Raw genomic sequence first — 17622 nt, 5'->3', positions numbered from 1 at the left:
CCATCCCTTTTCTATTTTTCTAGTATTTCACTTTTTGTACGTCACCACTTCTTCATTCTGGAAGTTTAGGTTATGAGTTTCAGTTTTTTCTCAGAAGGATTAAAAGTGAAGGTCATTGAAATAGTAATGGATTTAAAGAAAAGGCCATTAACATCTGTGGTTTGACATCTGTTTCATATTTTACTCTACCTCTAATTTGCCAGCTCAAGATTTTAAGCATTATCTTTGACAACTCCCCAAATACATTTTACTAATGCAGTTATAATCCATCTATTATATGATGTTTATTTTTAAAATTCTTCTTCACCAAAATCTAGCCCACATATGATTAGTTGAATCATATATGTAGTTTGGGAGACATATATTTTAATTCCATTCAACAATCTGACATGGTAAATAAAGTCTAGAGTATTCTCTATGGTTATTTTTGTTTAATTTTTCTCAATTTTCAGCAAGATTCCATTTTCCTGTGACTTAATTCTCTTACATTAGCTTTAGCTTTTAAATTGTAATGGGTCATTTTATAACTTTCAGATAATCAAACATTATCAAAACATCATGTTTTATAAAATGAATACAATTTTATATGTCAATTAAAATGAATAAATAAATTTGAAATAAACATTAATTATGAATTTGTTAGGAGAAAAGATTATATGACCCTTAATTACGAGTATTACAGGAAAGTGGAAATTATATTGTAAGTTTTTCAGTAGGGATGATCTAATCAAATAGCTCCATGATGCGGTTGAAGAGAAATGCTGCATGTTATGTCAGATAAAGTAGGGGTAGTTAGTATCTGCCAGCAAGATGTAAAGGCTAGACTACTGCTATAGTTGAATGAGCTCTCTTGTTCCTTATTGTGAATTTCATACTGCTTTTGATCATATAGAAGTGAAAGTTTTAGATACAGTGAAACCATATTAAGATCCTCATTTTGTTGGTGAGTAAACTGAGTCCGAATATGTTTAAATGGTTTGCTCAAGATCACATCATTAACAAAGGTACATCAAAGCCGGGCTTCAGTTTTTCCAATACTTTCAAACTATTGAATATTGTAACTCAGGGATTAGCAAGTCATGAGAATGCTGTTTTATTAACACTACAATTCTCTAAAATACCAGCAAGAATAAATTAAATAAGCATGCATTAAATACCAACTGTGTTTCTAGTATTGTGTTGAATATGAGTTTAAAATAAAAACATCATTTATCTCTTCTGTTTCTATTTTTATTAGATAATGGTAAACATTTATATTAATAGGTAATGATGCTATCTTTACAAAGATAGCTTCCTTACTCCACTTTCTCTCTTAATAAGTGGTTTACTCTATTTTCTCTCTTCACAAATGGAATAAACAACTAATACCTGGAAATGTTTCTAAGTAATTTTTTAAATTGAATTTTGTTGGTTAAAACTCATGAAGCTGCAGGTCAGAAGGAATATTTTCTCTCTCTTCTGCAGTCTGCAGCATGCTGGAGCTTGCTTGTACTTGCTTGTAAGATCTCATTGCCCTATCTCTTCCCAATTTAGTGTTCACTGATGTCAGGTTGGTAGCTTGAAATCAGCCATGATGGTAATATTTACACCACAGAAACTGACAAATGCTATATTTCATTGAACTGTCTCCCGACACCCAATGTCTGCTTTAAACATTCATACAACATACCAATGTACAGCTTGTTGGCTGGGCAAAACTGGATAAGCTATTTTACTTATTGAGCCACAACTGCATCCTCTATGAAGTAGGGATGATAATATATTCTATTGCGTATATTGTAATATTTTATGAGGATCATGTGAAAGTGGTTTGAAACTATATGGAGTAAAATTACTAATATCACAATAATGGGAGTTGTGTATTCATTAAATATGAGACAGTTGGCTGAACCAACATAATATAGGTAGATCTAGAATTTCTTAACATTGTATCCATACTTGATGTGACAATGTGCATAGACAGATAAAAAGAAGAGGGGTGAAATTCAGAGCTAAGGGCAAAGCCTTGTTTCTCTGATAGATGTCAGATAACATACATTGGTACTGAATAGAATTTAGTGATCATTGAACATAAAGTAGTATCCCCATTCCTTTCCTCATGCCATGAGTCGTTTATGCCTCTGATGAATTAAGCTTATAAAGTGTGATAAAGTATTCTCTGTATGTATACTATGAAGAGCTTCTGTAGAAAATATTTTCTACTTTCTCTTTCTCAGCTATTTGACGCAGAGCTCTGAATACAAAGGGCACGTAGAAAAAAAATTAGCAATTGACCTCTTAAAGCTACAGACTTCTGCTTTCATTTTAATGATACTTTAAAATACCTTCAGAAGCATCATAAAACTCTGCAAGGAAATTCTTACCCTTTGGTACAATGTCATTGCCTTTGTCATTTGCAATGTGGTTAAGTAAAATATATCGTGAAAGTACAAAATTGTCTTCTGACTTCAAGAACTTTTGAGAGTATACATGGGAAAAGTGGGTCCTTTATACTAGTCCTCTTTTATTTACCTTTGAAAAAAAAATTTCCAAAAAGCTTCATACATAGAAAAAAATCACTATTGATACTGGCCTGTCAATCACCATAACACCATACAGATCATTATTTACTTTTTCCACCAATTAACTCCCTGTTGGAAATGATCCTAAGAACTTGCTATTCCAAGCTGAATGCTCTTAAGTAGCTAAAGAAAACAATTTTTTAAAGTTAAAATTAAAATAGTTATAGCCAGGTATATGTGAGCTTAAATCTTGGTCCTGTCACCTACAATTTCTGTGACTTTTAACTGATTATTTAGCCTTTTTCCCATCACCACCAAACCTCAGTGTCCTCATATATGACATAACATCTGCTCATAGGTTTTTGGCGAGGATTAAATGAAAAAGGACCATATATAGAGCTCTTTACACTGTTTCTGGCCCATTATATACTCTCAATAAATTATTCTTATTGCTACCTCTTAATAATTGCTTATCTTTTTACCCCTAGGTTTACACTTAGCTTGCCAAATCATGTTAAATATGTCTGTCTGTCCCTTTATTTACACACATTAGAACAAGATCTAAGATCTATCACTTATTGTCTGTCTGGCATACTATAAGGATTACTTCATGGCAGAGTGAATTATTTTCAGCAAGTTCAGTGCTGGAAGTTCTACTTTTATTTAAAGAATTTACTATCAACCCTTCTTTATCTGACAGCACAAGCCATTTCATAATCTTAAAAGGTATCATGAACTGTGCCAAAATAATTTCAAAACAAAATTAACTTGCTTGTGCTTTACATAATATACTGCAGATTAGAATACAATGAAAGGACTATTTTAACAGTAGGGAAGAAAACAGCAGATATTCCATTTCAATATATCCAGGGATGACTGCTTTAAGTTCCATGTTATATGGTTGACACACATATACTCCTCATAAGAATGAATGGAAATACTGACAAATGTGAATGATGGAATCTCAAAAAAACATACATTTATTTATTGTTCCATACATGATTTTTGATGGGAAAAATAATATCATCATAAATGGTCTCTGTTAGCTTTCTGGCGTGACTCTAGAGTTGAGAATGTGCAGATATGTTCTGCAAAGATTACTAATAGAAAGCCAATTATTTGGCGGGGCACGGTGGCTCATGCCTGTAATCCCAGCACTTTGGGATGCTGAGGCAGGAATTTGAGATCAGGAATTTGAGACCAGGCTGGCCAACATGATGAAACCCAGTATCTACTAAAAATACAAAAAAAAAAAAAAATTAGCTGGGTGTGGTAGTGGGTGTCTGTTATCCCAGCTACTTGGGAGACTAAGGCAGGAGAATCATTTGAACCCGGGAGGCAGAGATTGCAGTGAGCCAAGATCGCGCCATTGCACTCCAGCCTGGGTGACAGAGCGAGACTCTGTCTCAAAAAAAACAACAACAAAAAAGCCAATTATTTTATAATATCTCAAATTACTGTAGACTAGAAGAACCAAAAACCATTTTTTTTAACCCATGACATAGTCTTCCAGTGGAATCAAGCACAAATCTCAGTTATTGGAAGATAAATATGAGAGGAGAAATAGGGGAGCTCCTGAATTAAGAATATAAAGGTATATTTTGTTATACACTTCATCTCACATTCCAGATAGAAGAATTTCTGGGCTCATTAATGGAAACTTTGTTTATAATATAACATTAAATTACAACTGTTGGCACAATGAAATTCCATCCTTGATATTCAAATTCTTCTAGAAATTATCACATTTGATTTTTTGAAGACGACTAACATTTTAAGAGGAAAAAAACTATCATTATTAGGTTGGTATAAAATTAATTGCAGTTTTTGCCATTACTTTCAATAGCAAAAATCACAATTACTTTTGCACCAATGTTATACTTCTAAAAATTTAGACTTCTTTATTTAAATATAAACACAAACTAATTTTCCTTGTTTGTCAATATATTGAATGTGAGCTCTCCTTAGTATCAATGTTGTTAATTATAACATTGTTGTTCTAGAACTGTGGTTGCTTGAAATAATCAGGTATTTTGACTCATCAGGTAATTATTATCTGCTATTATTATGAGATACAATCTAAAATATTACTGGATTTAAAATCAGTAAGCATTTATTAGGTACCTTCTTTTCTCTACAATGTACTACAACCTGAAGGAAGGAGAGGGAACAAAATTGTGAGGAGAAAGGAGACAAGGAATAAGAGTGTTTCACACAATTTCATGGAGAGAGAAGATTTGAAACTACAATCGAATTTTATAGAGGAAACCCCAAAGCCATAAATTAAATGTTTGTTTCACAATTAAGGAAATATGTCCATTGAGGTTAAACAACATGACCACAATTGTCCAGCCAATAAGTAGTCACAGAAGTTTCCAAGAGAGAAGTGGGATTTGTGAGTGGGACTGAAGAATGATTGTTTTGGGATATGCTGAGAGCCAAGTAGTATTACTTATTATATGTCAAGCTTTATATTCTTTTACTTTTACTGTCTCTTTTACAGCATCACAACCTTTTATGTTAAATATTGTTAACTGGGCTCCAAGGAAGGGAAACAGCTTTCTCAAGTACTTATAAACATATCACAGATTCAAAGCTGCATCTACTGACTATAAATATAGCCTTCTATAGCACACTGATTTGGTCGGTAGAGCCATTACAAATTTTGAGTTTCTTTGATGTAAGAAATGGAACTACCATGTTGGAGCAAGAGTATATAAGACACCTCACTTAGCCAAAACAGAGCTTTCATGCTCTGTTTTGTATGTGAGAGAGTAGTGAGATCTACAGAGGCTACCAAATTTATTAAAAAGTTATAAATGTTCTATTTACACATAAAGTCCAGAGTGAATGTTTCATACAACAGAAGAAAGTATAATCATAAAACAAAAGGGAAGGAAAGAAAGAAGAAAGGAGGGAAGGAAGGAAAGAAGGAAGAAAGGAAGAATGAAACGAAATTAATAATATTAAAAATAAAACAAAGCCTCTCTGATGAAAAATAACTTGTATATGTCTATGTATGAATGTAACATATATTAAGATCCAAATCAACCAGAGAAGCAAAAGAATGTCGCATATTATAGCAGTAATTATCTTTATGTGTATGGATTATAGGTAATATTTTTCTTACTCAGTTTTTTTTTCCTTCAAATTTTCTACAAGGAGCTTACATTGATTTGGTAACACACAAAAAAATCAATTTACATAGAAAGAAATACATGTATGCAAACTAAATTACTGGTTGAATTTAAAATTTTGCTAAATTTTAAACTATAACATGTATATTTGGGATAAAAATTAGAACATGCTATACTGAAACAGTGTGACTATTCCATTATTTTATAATGCATTATTTTCAATTTATTATTTTTCCTAATGAGGATGAAACACAAGTTAATATTCTATCTCTTTTTGATAGACTCCATAAGAATTTGCAGCTTTCAAATATCAAATTGTATATAGGTGTATACATTCAGGTATGGATTTCAAAATTGTAGTCTGGGCTCTAGCTTTTAATGCTGATAATTATTATCTAACCAAATATGCTAACAGAATTTAAAAGAATATCTATTTTTGTTCTTTTCACATGTGGAATTTGTTACTGGTTTAATACTGAATTACTATAATTTAGATTGGCCTATATAATTTCAAACACAACATTAGGTTGATAATAAACACAAAATATAGTCTTATTGACTGATCAGTTCTGCGTTTTTAAATTTTTAGAAAGTTATTACTTATTGCCTGACTTAAGGTATTTTTCAACTTATCTGTTACATATTGATGTCATTTATTAAGGTGTATTTTCCTGTGACACTTTTTAGAAATCAATAGGATAAGTGGCATTTATTTTATGTTGTTTCTTCAAAAATGTCCTGAAATATTGATGGTATATTTTTCTTTGAAATTATTCAAAGTGTTGCAAATGAAATATCGCAAAGTTTATTTTTCTGTTAGCTGAATTAAAGCTAAATTAATTCAGTATTTTAACTGCATAGATTAATTTATCTAGAACAAGACCACAGAAAGGTTTTAAAGCCACTCTACCCATTACTTTCAAATAAGATGCTTCGCAATCACAGTTTCATTTTCAAGACACTTCAGTGATATTCTATTTGTGGTATCTCATAAGATGCGCTGAATCAAAAAAGGTTGAGTGATTGCTCATCTCTGACACCATTTTAAAGAAAATAATTTTGCCTTCAGCATTTCTAACATTGTAGTTACTTATTTGTATTGCATGTAGAAATTGCTTTGGTATTTGTCAATGAGCAACCATAGTTACATGAACCTTGAGGAAATCTCTCCAGAATTAGGAAATGGAAAGCATTCATTGATAGTAAGAAGTTTGGAGTTTCATACAAGTAATATAGCAGCATTTTTCTCACTTTAGAAATAATTCACCATGAACCTCATACTGTCAAATTATTCCCAATCATTGACTTTGCCTAATGGTAATACTCTTTTCTTTTTGACTGAATATGAATTTGCTTGGCTTACTTTAAAAATTTATAAACAGATAGATTTTTTTTAACTAACCAACTGCATCACCTAACCTCTGTAACCATACACGTTCACAATGCTTTCACATAAGATCACATTCGCAATACTTTCCTATAATCATTATTTCATGTTAAAAAACACTTGTTTTCTCAGAGCCCAGTGAGCTTCAGGCCATATCATAGTTTCCTCAAAGTCTTCAAAGAAGTTTGACTATCCTCCTTGCATAGAATCACTCTCTATGGTTTCTTCATTATGTTAATAGTGTATAAGTTATGGTTTTGCTCACTAAGTTACTCTGAGTTATGAGAAAATTCCTAGATGTTCTTCTCTGAAAATTTCTTATAAAATCTTCTTTACTGATTACAGACGTTCTCAAAACAATTGTGATAATAAATGGCTCATAACACATTTCATACAGCTCAAAATATTTAGCCCACGGCCTTCAGTAAATGAGAAAAATAGAATATGTGTAAGGCCATTCCTGATTCAGAGAAGCGAGAAAATGAAATACAAAATATAGAATTATTATGGTGAGGTATATTTTCCCTCTTTTGGATGTTTCCAGTGAGGTTTGAAAGTATAAATTTATTTAAGGAAATGAAGTAACATCTCACTTTAAGTTTTTTTCATACTCAGTAATCTAGATATATTTTATCTCCCCTGGAAAGCTTTATAAAAGTTTTAGAGAAAAAGAAAATAATATGTGAAATCTAAAGCAAGTTTATTAAATACAGCAACAAATGGGATCTAACATATTTCCCTTGCATCTGGATGGCAGAGTACATATCTCTCCAAATAGAAGACAATAGCAAAAACAAAATAATTTTTAAACTTATTAAGTTTTTGTGTTTATAATTGGACAACTTTGAAAGTAAGAGAAAAATCCACACTCAGCTGTTTTCAAAAAACATCATTGTCCTTAAGGAAATGAATATGCCAAGAAATATTGGAAATCTCCTTTCTTCCAGAGATGTGAGTTTGTGTGCTTTTCACATGAATGTTTGACAGCAATTATGGAATTAAACATTTTGAAGTGCTTTATTGCCTGCAAAGTACTTATCAGCATTGAAATATATTTTATCTATTTAACAAAATGTTGAATTGTGTATGTGGAAAACTATCAATTATTCTACAACTTTTTTTATTTATGAGTGGAACTAAGGCTTCTAATTTGCTTTAGTACCTTGTGACTTGGAAAATTAGAGCTGAATAAATCAGTTGATATAACATAGATAAAGCATTTATTTCTTTGGAATTTTAATTGCAATATCATACATTTTGAAAATCTATAGGCATAGTTTCAAACTATTTTTTTCTAGGAAGATTATTTAATATTTACCCAGTTACCATGACTTCTGCAGTCATATTTAGTCCCTTTTGAGAAGATTTTGCTCTGCATATTATATAAATGTTTGCTATTGATTCATTTCAAAGGTGAGGTTCTAGAGTAATATTCACCTACATTCCAGGTCCCCTGCGTATTTATATGACCTCAAGAATAAGAAAGAGAATAAAGATTAAAGAAAAAATAAAATAAAAGCATCAAATTTTCTAAATGCTTAGAAATATTTCTTCAGTAATTCTTTAAAATATTATTCATAAAGATACTTTTTAAGTTTTCTGCATTGTATGCTTGCTATAGGATATGCTCTGTTTCTCTAAATTCTTCTCTTCTTGATTTTGTTTTTTGTTTTTCCAGTTACTGGCTGACCAACAAAGTTCCTATCAAAAGACCCAGCACAGGTCTCCTCATGTATACACTTGCCACAAGATTCTGTGATGAAATTCACCTGTATGGATTCTGGCCATTCCCTAAGGATTTAAATGGAAAAGCGGTCAAATATCATTATTATGATGACTTAAAATATAGGTACTTTTCCAATGCAAGCCCTCACAGAATGCCATTGGAATTCAAAACATTAAATGTGCTACATAATAGAGGAGCTCTAAAACTGACAACAGGAAAGTGTGTAAAGCAATAAAGCACATTTTGAAACAAACAATATGCACTTCTTTTCTGAAGATGCTTCCGGAGATTTGAAAATAGGATCCAAAACACGGCTGGGTTTCAGCATCCACCAATTAACTGAAAGGTGAATAAAGGACGTTCATGAGAAATCGACTACCAGCTGACGAAATACCTGCAAAGTGCTCTAAAAATTAAATATTTTGACTTCAAGGGTCCTAGTAAGTGCCACTTCCACTAAGAATACAGTTTGAATGTATAATCAGTAGTGTTTACAAGATCCAACAGTGCACTCATCATTAGTTAACAAAGCAAATATGTTTATCACTGTCAGGCTGCCCACAGCAACGCCAAGCACATCAGAAGAGGAACCCCAGGAACATAACTCTGACCTTGGGAAATTAAACCATCCTTGTCAGCAGAAACCAAGATGGAAGCAGTTTGAGCAATGAAATCCATAAGATTAAACAACTCAAGTAAATGCCTTCAGTCAGGACTCTGAGTCTGATCATGAATTTTATGTTTTAATTTATGTTTTTGTTTGTCTCCTGGGATCTCTTTTGTTTTGGGTATTAGGGTGCTTAGAAATCCTTTCTGAGATACATATGAATGAGGAAAGAAACTTTAAGTAATTATTTTTAAAGTTCTTATACTTTTTAAAAGCTATCACACAAAGATTTTATTTTATTTTATTTTATTTTATTTTTTTTGAGATGGAGTCTCCCTCTGTCGCCCAGACTGGAGTGCAGTGGTGTGATCTCAGCTCACTGCAAGCTCCGCCTCCCAAGTTCACGCCTTTCTCCCGCCTCGGCCTCCTGAGTAGCTGGGACTACAGGCGCCTGCCACCACGCCCGGCTGATTTTTTGTATTTTTAGTAGAGATGGAGTTTCACTATGTTAGCCAGGATTATCTCTAGATCTCCTGACCTCGTCATCTGCCCACCTCGGCTTTCCAAAGTGCTGGGATTACAGGCGTGAGCCACTGCACCCGGCAGACTTTCTAAAAAGTTTTATTTTGCACAACTCTAAACCTGCATATTATTTTCCAGTGGTGTAGAAGGTACCAGCTAAAGTGAACCACTATGTAATATTAGGCCATTCTAAAGGAAAGATGTTCCATGTCATCAGAGATGGTAAAATAGGCAGAATAAAAAAAAAGAAAAGAAAAAAAGAAAAAAAGATCTTTGGTACCAAAGATTACGCTTGCGTTTCTACATAGCAAACCATCTTTCTTTCATGAAAATAATATATTATTAACATGAATATATTATTTTGCTATTAATGTGAAAGTTGTCTCTAAATATTTTTAAATTTCCAAACTCATGCTTTATTTTCATTTGAAATGTTTTTCACACCTTTTGCATTACATAATAATTTTGTGGAAGCATTTTGCCCTTTAGAATAAATATTAGATTGATATAGCTGAAATGTGACGTCCAGTTCTTTGATATTCCCCTTGTTATTCAAATAGAAATATGGAAATGCTTCATATATTACTGTTAAATTTCTTAGTGCAGGAATAACATTATTAATAGAGTATTGTTTTCAAAACAGAGATGATTAATTTCAAGAGGTTTAACAATGAAATTGTGTGTCAATATTTTGCATTTAAAATGAATTTAATTGACCAATATTTTCTGTAGTTAAATTTAGTCACAATATCACATGTGTTCTTCAAGAAACACATGAAATTATTAATAAAGTAATTTAAAAATTTTTAATGTATAACAGAATTGACCGGTAGGCCAGTTTTCTGGTAACTTACGATAGTGGTTTCTTTAGAAAGCAGAAGCACTGCATTCTCACTTCTACTTTGATTTCTTATTTCTTGGGGAGGCAATTTGAGGAAAGAAGAAATGCACGGGGAATATATATGTTTTGTTTCTTAGGGAAAGCAATCGGAGAAATGAATAAAAAGCATGAAGTGTGTGTGTGTGTGTGTTACCATGGAAAAGGATATTCACAGTAGTACAGTTCTCAATATTTTTAATGAGATGCCATCTTTTAAAAATATAGTAAAACCTTGGGATATAGAATGTTACATCTTTTGAGAATGTATGTGTCTCTAAGTAAGTGAAATCTAATGCGTATAGGAGGCTGATAGCTAAAAATGAATGGAACATTAATGTACTTTTATAATTAAACCTCTTATCTATTGGAAATTGTAAGAGAATAGATACATGTTTTGAATGTAAAGTTGAAAAGTCTGGTTTACTTAACAAATTGAAAGTGATTTACAAAATCTAAATTTGGACTACTTGCAAATGATAAACTGTTCAAGTAGCCTTTAATTTAAATCCAACAGAAATCTAGAAGTCACAAGCAAATATCTTATAGGTAAAATCCATCTGGGCACTTAAAGTATGTCTTTAAAAAGCAGCAGCAATGTACCTTGCCATTTTCAGCATATTTTCTTCCTTTTTTCTTTCTTTCTTTCTTTCTTTTTTTTTTTGGAAATGGAGTCTCACTCTGTCACACAGGCTAGAGTGCAGTGATGCCATCTCAGCTCACTGCAGCGTCCACCTCCCAGGTTCAAGTGATTCTTGTGCCTCAGCCTCGTGAGTAGCTGGGATTACAGGCGCCCATAACCACACTTGGCTAATTTTCTATAGTAGAGACGAAGTTTCACCATGTTGGCCAGGCTGGTCTTGAACTCCTGACTGCAAGTGATCCACCCACCTCAGCCTCCCAAAGTGCTGGGATTACAGGTGTGAGCACTGCAGCTGGATCATTTTTAGTATATTTTCAATAAATATATTTAAACAATGTTAAGGCCACAGCACACATATCTCAGCCATTAATTGTTCTGTGCATTGATGTTTATCTCATAGATGCATTGAGTAGTGCCTTTTTAGCTTTTTCACATTGCTTTGTTACTACTGTATCCTTTGTGTTCCCTAAATACATTGCCCACTTCCAAAAATGTTCAGCATGAAAAAAAGGGCTTCAGTATCAACTGAGACTACTTTTGTTCATCTCAGGGAACTTTCAATAGTCAAGAATGAATTCAGTTAAAAGTACTTAGGGTTCAAAGAAGACAAACCGTACAAGCCCATTTCATTCCTTGTTGTATACCTTTCCATCTGCCCTCCCGCTTTCACTGTCTACTGTGGCGTTTTTATAGGAACAGAGCAAGATCAATGAAGGCTAATGGCAAGAATAAGAAAACGAGTTGAGATTTAACCAATAGCAGAGCATAAAGGATCATAACAAAATCAAATTATAAAAGCATACTTGAAATAAGTGGAGTTTTTTTTACTTTGAAAATATCATATATTCACAATTTTAATATTTTAATTTATTTTTTACTATTTAACCCTTTACCTGGCAATGCTCAGGCAGCTGATTGTGAAATACTCCTGTCCTTTACAGAACATGGTTGTTATTGTGCTGTTGACATGAATAGACCATGGAAACATTTTCATCATTATTACTCAGCCTGTGCTGTAATTAATGTTAAGTTGCTGAAATAAAAAGTGAGCAAGTAATAGATTTTCTGGGCAAATCTAATGATTCAGCCCACAGGACTGATGAAACTACTGCGGAAGTTTTTCTATCTGAAAGAAGGTGCTGGGCATTCAAATGTCTTCATGTATTGTATATCATATGAATTGTATATCAATTACTAATGGGAATTTCTACATATATGCTTACAAAAGCAATTTATTTAAGTAATGCTAGGGGTAGTGTACATACCAATTAGTTATTCAGCTACTATACAGAAAAAGGATGAACAAATTAATTTATTTCTAATTGAGTCAGTTAGACATAATGCATATAACGTGATACTTGGTTCATAAAAGAGTTGTTTTCATGTGGTTTTTGTAGGGAGTATATGTAATTGTGGAAGGGGTATGGGAAGAGTTGTGTATAGTTAGTTGTTATCTCTACAAGTTTGAAAGTTTTCCCATCAAACATTATCAATATCCCAACGTTTTAAAAATTGAGTGAGGGTTATCATTTGTATTTGATGAAAGAAAATCCAAATAAAACCCACCTAGAAATAGATATTTTATTATATATGTGCTATAGATATAACTATATAGTACAAATAGACATGTGTGATGCATATATACAATGTTATATATGTGTATATGTGTTTATACACACTGAGTCTGTAATATGTACACACTAGATTTGTGTTATGCTAACATCTTCAGGGTCTGCACTGTGAACTACCCTGGAGATAAGTAAGGCCACTTTAGAATAAAGAAGTTCTTTTGAGACTTCAGTTACTAACCTGCTTTAAGAGGTACCTACTTTATAACTGAATTCTATGTCGTTCATATGTAGAGTTACAGTAAGGGTCTAGTATGTCCAAATCTTAAAAATAATAATAAAGAAGAAAAGTAAAGCCTTCAAGCTAGCAATGTATTCGAATTACAGTTTTCAGACTGTGGCTCTAGGCCTTGTGTTTTTCATTTAAGTAGCACCTTTTAATAAAAACCGTTTCTTTGTGTAGGCAAAAGCACAAGTGTTTCAAATGTAAATAGCAGGAAAAAAAAGAGTTTACAGAGATAGCATTGCTGCACACAATAATTGCTACTGAGTATTTCTTATAGAATTTGTGGAATTGAAAGATGAGGTTTATTCTGTCAAGTTCATTCTGTTCAACACTGTTTTCTTATTGTTTGTGTATAGCAACCGGGTGTTATTGTTTTATCATTTGTAAAATTGTAAAATAAATTAAATCCCTTTTTTTCCACTGCTTTTCTTATCTCATATATCCAAGCCCTTGGTTATACTTTGTACGTTAATGTTAAGTGATCATTTTTAACAAGCTTTGGTTAGTGCTTTGATTTTCCACTCTCCTTAGCCCTAGTGGTTGGCAATTAGGCAAACCATTTATTTGTAAGTGTATACATGGGAATATGAGCAATGTCAAAAACTCCATGACTATTAGGAAATCCTTAACAATATTTTGTGTAGTACGTTTGTTTGTGGTTGAGGGAATAAAGTATTTCACAAGTGACAGTCATTTATATCCAATTCACACTCCCACTGACTAATGTTAGTGAGTTATTTTAGCTACAATGGGTTTGTACACACTGCACATTCTATGACAGATTTTTGATTTAGTATTTCGACTGCTATTTGATCCACTTAATATTGTTTGCAATTTGCCTTCCAGGAGATGATTCCGAAAAACTACATGCTTAAATCTTCTTCCATGGCTTTCTATAACTTGCAAGTCTGTTTTCAGACTCTGTATTGATTTCCGCAGAAACATTTAAGAGAAATTTTAAGAAGCCACTGTAGCATTCTGCAATTTTGAAACATTTACTGGAGACCAGTAATGAAGCACTGACAATAATTAATACATATAGATGTTATTTATATTTGTGTTATTACCTTGTTTTTCAAAGATTCATATACAATGGGTTATTCTTAGCTACTTTGGGGGGTATAATCAGACCTCATCATGTGGAACTCCATTTTTGATGTTATGGAAGAGCTTTCAGGATTGTAGTACGAGTTTTGATGCCTGAAGCAATTTTCTAAAAGGCAGTATTTACAAATAATTTATTCCTACTCTCAAATATTATTTTTAAATGCTTATGATTTAAAAATAGGTTTAGGTATGGTTTTGCCTGAAATGGTGGATGATTTGCTATAATCCCTCTCTTTAGACTTATTATTTTATATTACAGCCCAGGCCTTTTCAAAATGTATTCTGAGAAACATTGCTGTTCAACATGCTCTGCAAAGGAATGATGTGTTCTCACATAATTCCACAATACTCTCAGAAATTAATAAGAGATGGTAGTATATTACAAACCGAGAAGTCTCCAAAAAAAGAAAATGATTTAAATTTTCCTAACCAAGAATATTAAAATGTATCAAATTTTTGCATATTTAATACTTATTTTAAGAAATTCCAAAATACACTATTTTTACAAACCTCTTCCCAGAATTAAAAACTGAGCATACATTTTTATTTGCCTTATAATTAAGTATCTATAATGTTCTACACAATTTATGATATAAATATAGATTACCGTATTCACACCTTTCCTTATATTACATGCTACAATGTAAAACACAGGTGTCAAGATGAACATTTGGATATGTACGGGCTCTCCATATACTTTATTAAAATGTACATTCCTCTAAGTTTTTGAACAAGCTTTATTAGCTATGGATTACTGAATCAAATCAATCCAATTCACCAAGGCCTATAATGTTAGTGTAAAATAGATTGAATATGCACTCATAGGAATCCAAAAAGTGTATCAGCCATTTGAATCTCCCCCTTCATATGTTATCAAGACTTAAATTGTCCTTACTCTGGGCCAAGCATAGTTTTTAATACTTAATGTGTATTAACTGATTTAATCCTAGTAACAAGTCTATGAAATGGATTCTGCAAATATTATAATTTCGTAGATAAGATTAAGGGAGAGGTCATGTGATGTGCTCAAGATTACATAGCTCAAAAATGAGAGAACAAGGACTTGAAACCACTAACTTCAATGTCCACCTCCCTAACCATCACGTTTTGATGCTGCGGTTCCTTAGCTGCCAAGAAGTTCTTTGGGAAACAGTTTGCAAAATAGATGACTACTTAATGAGTACAGATCAAAAATATAGGTAAGTATGTAGAAATAATACATAATTTAGACTTTGGGAAGGTCTAATTACTGATTCCTGCCCCCAATAGGACAATCATTTCCAATAATAAGAGTATCTTGATTTCCAGGTCAGTGTTTTTCCCCTGAATGGTGCTGGATAAAAACTGCAAATTCTTGCTTCTGACTCTTCTTGTTATGTTTTTTTTCATGCAAGCTGGATTACCTTTATGTTCAAATCTGACTTTATGTATCACAGAATTTATTACATTACAGTTATTTTAAAATCTAAATATGAACTTCCTATGTAAACATTTTGATTGAATTTAAATGTTTTATTCATCTCCATTAGCAACTGTTTATAAAAATCTCTTAAAGTTGAACTTCTGCATATAGCTACAGATAGCTAAACTAACCTATTTGATATTGTTTTTGTTGTGTTTTGTTTTGTTTACTAATTTATCTCTTTTCCTGGGGACAAGAGTAACTTAATCTCCAAATTAAGGTGTCAGCTTAATTACTTGCTCTATAAACTAGCTTCATTGTGCATGAGCCCATGAGAAGAAAAAAAAATAATATCAGACATAAGAATAAAATCCTGGCTAACACGGTGAAACCCTGTCCACTAAAAATACAAAAAAAAAAAAAAATTAGCCGGGATGGTGGCGGGTGCCTGTAGTCCCAGCTACTCGAGAGGCTGAGGCAGGAGAATGGCGTGAACCCTGGAGGCGGAGCTTGCAGTGAGCCAAAATAACCCACTGCACCCCAGCCTGGGCGACTGAGCGATACTCTGTCACAAAAAAAAAAAAAAAAAAAAAAAAAAAAAAAAGCCGGGCGCGGTGGCTCACGTCTGTAATCCCAGCACTTTGGGAGGCCGACGGATCACGAGGTAAGCAGATCGAGACCATCCTGACTAACACGGTGAAACCCCATCTCTACAAAACAAAAACAAAAACAAAAAAAGAATTAGCCTGGTGTGGCGGCGGGCGCCTGTAGTCCCAGTTACTCGGGAGGCTGAGGCAGGAGAATGGCGTGAACCCGGGAGGCGGAGGTTGCAGTGAGTCGAGATCACACCACTGCACTCCAGCCTGGGCGACAGAGCGAGACTCTGTCTCAAAAAAAAAAAGAGAAATAAAACTAATTTAACGCATTTTTAAAAGATAAAATATTTCAGTCACTTAGTTGCTTAATTTCTAGAATCTCAATAAAGAAATTATGTAAAAAATGAATACCAACATGAAAATAACTCTTTACTTATTTACTTTTTGCTTCCAGATTGCTGATTTCTGATTCAATTACCAAAGTAGAATTACTCAAATAAACACAAAAGAATTCTAGTCCAGAATGTGTTCCACAAAAATATGTTCAGTAAAAGACAACTCCATAGATTCCCTAGTTAGAGACTGAGAATATAATTTAACATCATAAAAGACCTGAGAACCTGCAATATAGAAATTCTATTGTTTTAAAAGCCATATATCCTTTTATAAGTACTTCTATTGGCTATGAAATTATTTTCTGAAGAACATACTTTGGATAACACTTCTGAATGTAACAAATGTAATAAACAATACAAGAAGAGAGAACAAATAAGAGTTTCACAGTAAAAGTTTTTACTTATTCAGTGTTTTCCCACCTACTACATATTTTTAATATTTTCAAATATGAAAAATGTTAAAATTTATTTATTCTCTAAACATTTCTTAAATTATTTTTCACAGAAATGATTACTCTCTTTTCTAAAATATTGATCACACACCTACATGATTATATTCCTAAGGGCAGTCGGACAACTAAAAGCTGTTGCTCATTCTAGGCCATACGTACAAATCAGTTAACTTTCAGGCCTTTTTTGTAGAACAGGAAGAAACAAAGTGCTATGAGGCACTAATTTGCATTTTCTAGAACAAGTCAGGATATTAAGTAAGCTCATTCTCTGTTGTCTGTCCAGCCCAGCTTCCCTGGCTCCAGCCTCTGGGCACCACACAGATGGGCTGACTATGAGCACATCTGCCAATGCTGCCAAAATGTAAACACACTCAGCTGGCAGCAGATGTTTTCCAGGAAAGATCACTACCACTGGA

At 32.8% G+C, this 17622-nt stretch overlaps 1 protein-coding gene across 1 annotated transcript in view; it reads left to right on the top strand.

Annotated features, from left to right (window-relative positions):
• Nucleotides 1–9650, top strand: part of ST8SIA4 (ST8 alpha-N-acetyl-neuraminide alpha-2,8-sialyltransferase 4) — a 99103-nt gene extending 89453 nt beyond the window's left edge. The window contains 1 exon segment of the mRNA XM_011964375.1: nt 8704–9650. Within this exon segment, the coding sequence (XP_011819765.1) occupies nt 8704–8986 (283 nt within the window). The 3' untranslated portion in view covers nt 8987–9650.
• Nucleotides 9651–17622: the final 7972 nt, after the last annotated feature.

This window comes from Mandrillus leucophaeus, unplaced genomic scaffold (assembly GCF_000951045.1).
Source record: "Mandrillus leucophaeus isolate KB7577 unplaced genomic scaffold, Mleu.le_1.0 Scaffold696, whole genome shotgun sequence".
Taxonomy (NCBI): Eukaryota; Metazoa; Chordata; class Mammalia; order Primates; family Cercopithecidae; genus Mandrillus; species Mandrillus leucophaeus.
The sequence above is the reverse complement of the archived record's forward strand: the minus strand, read 5'-3'. Positions and strand labels throughout refer to the sequence as shown.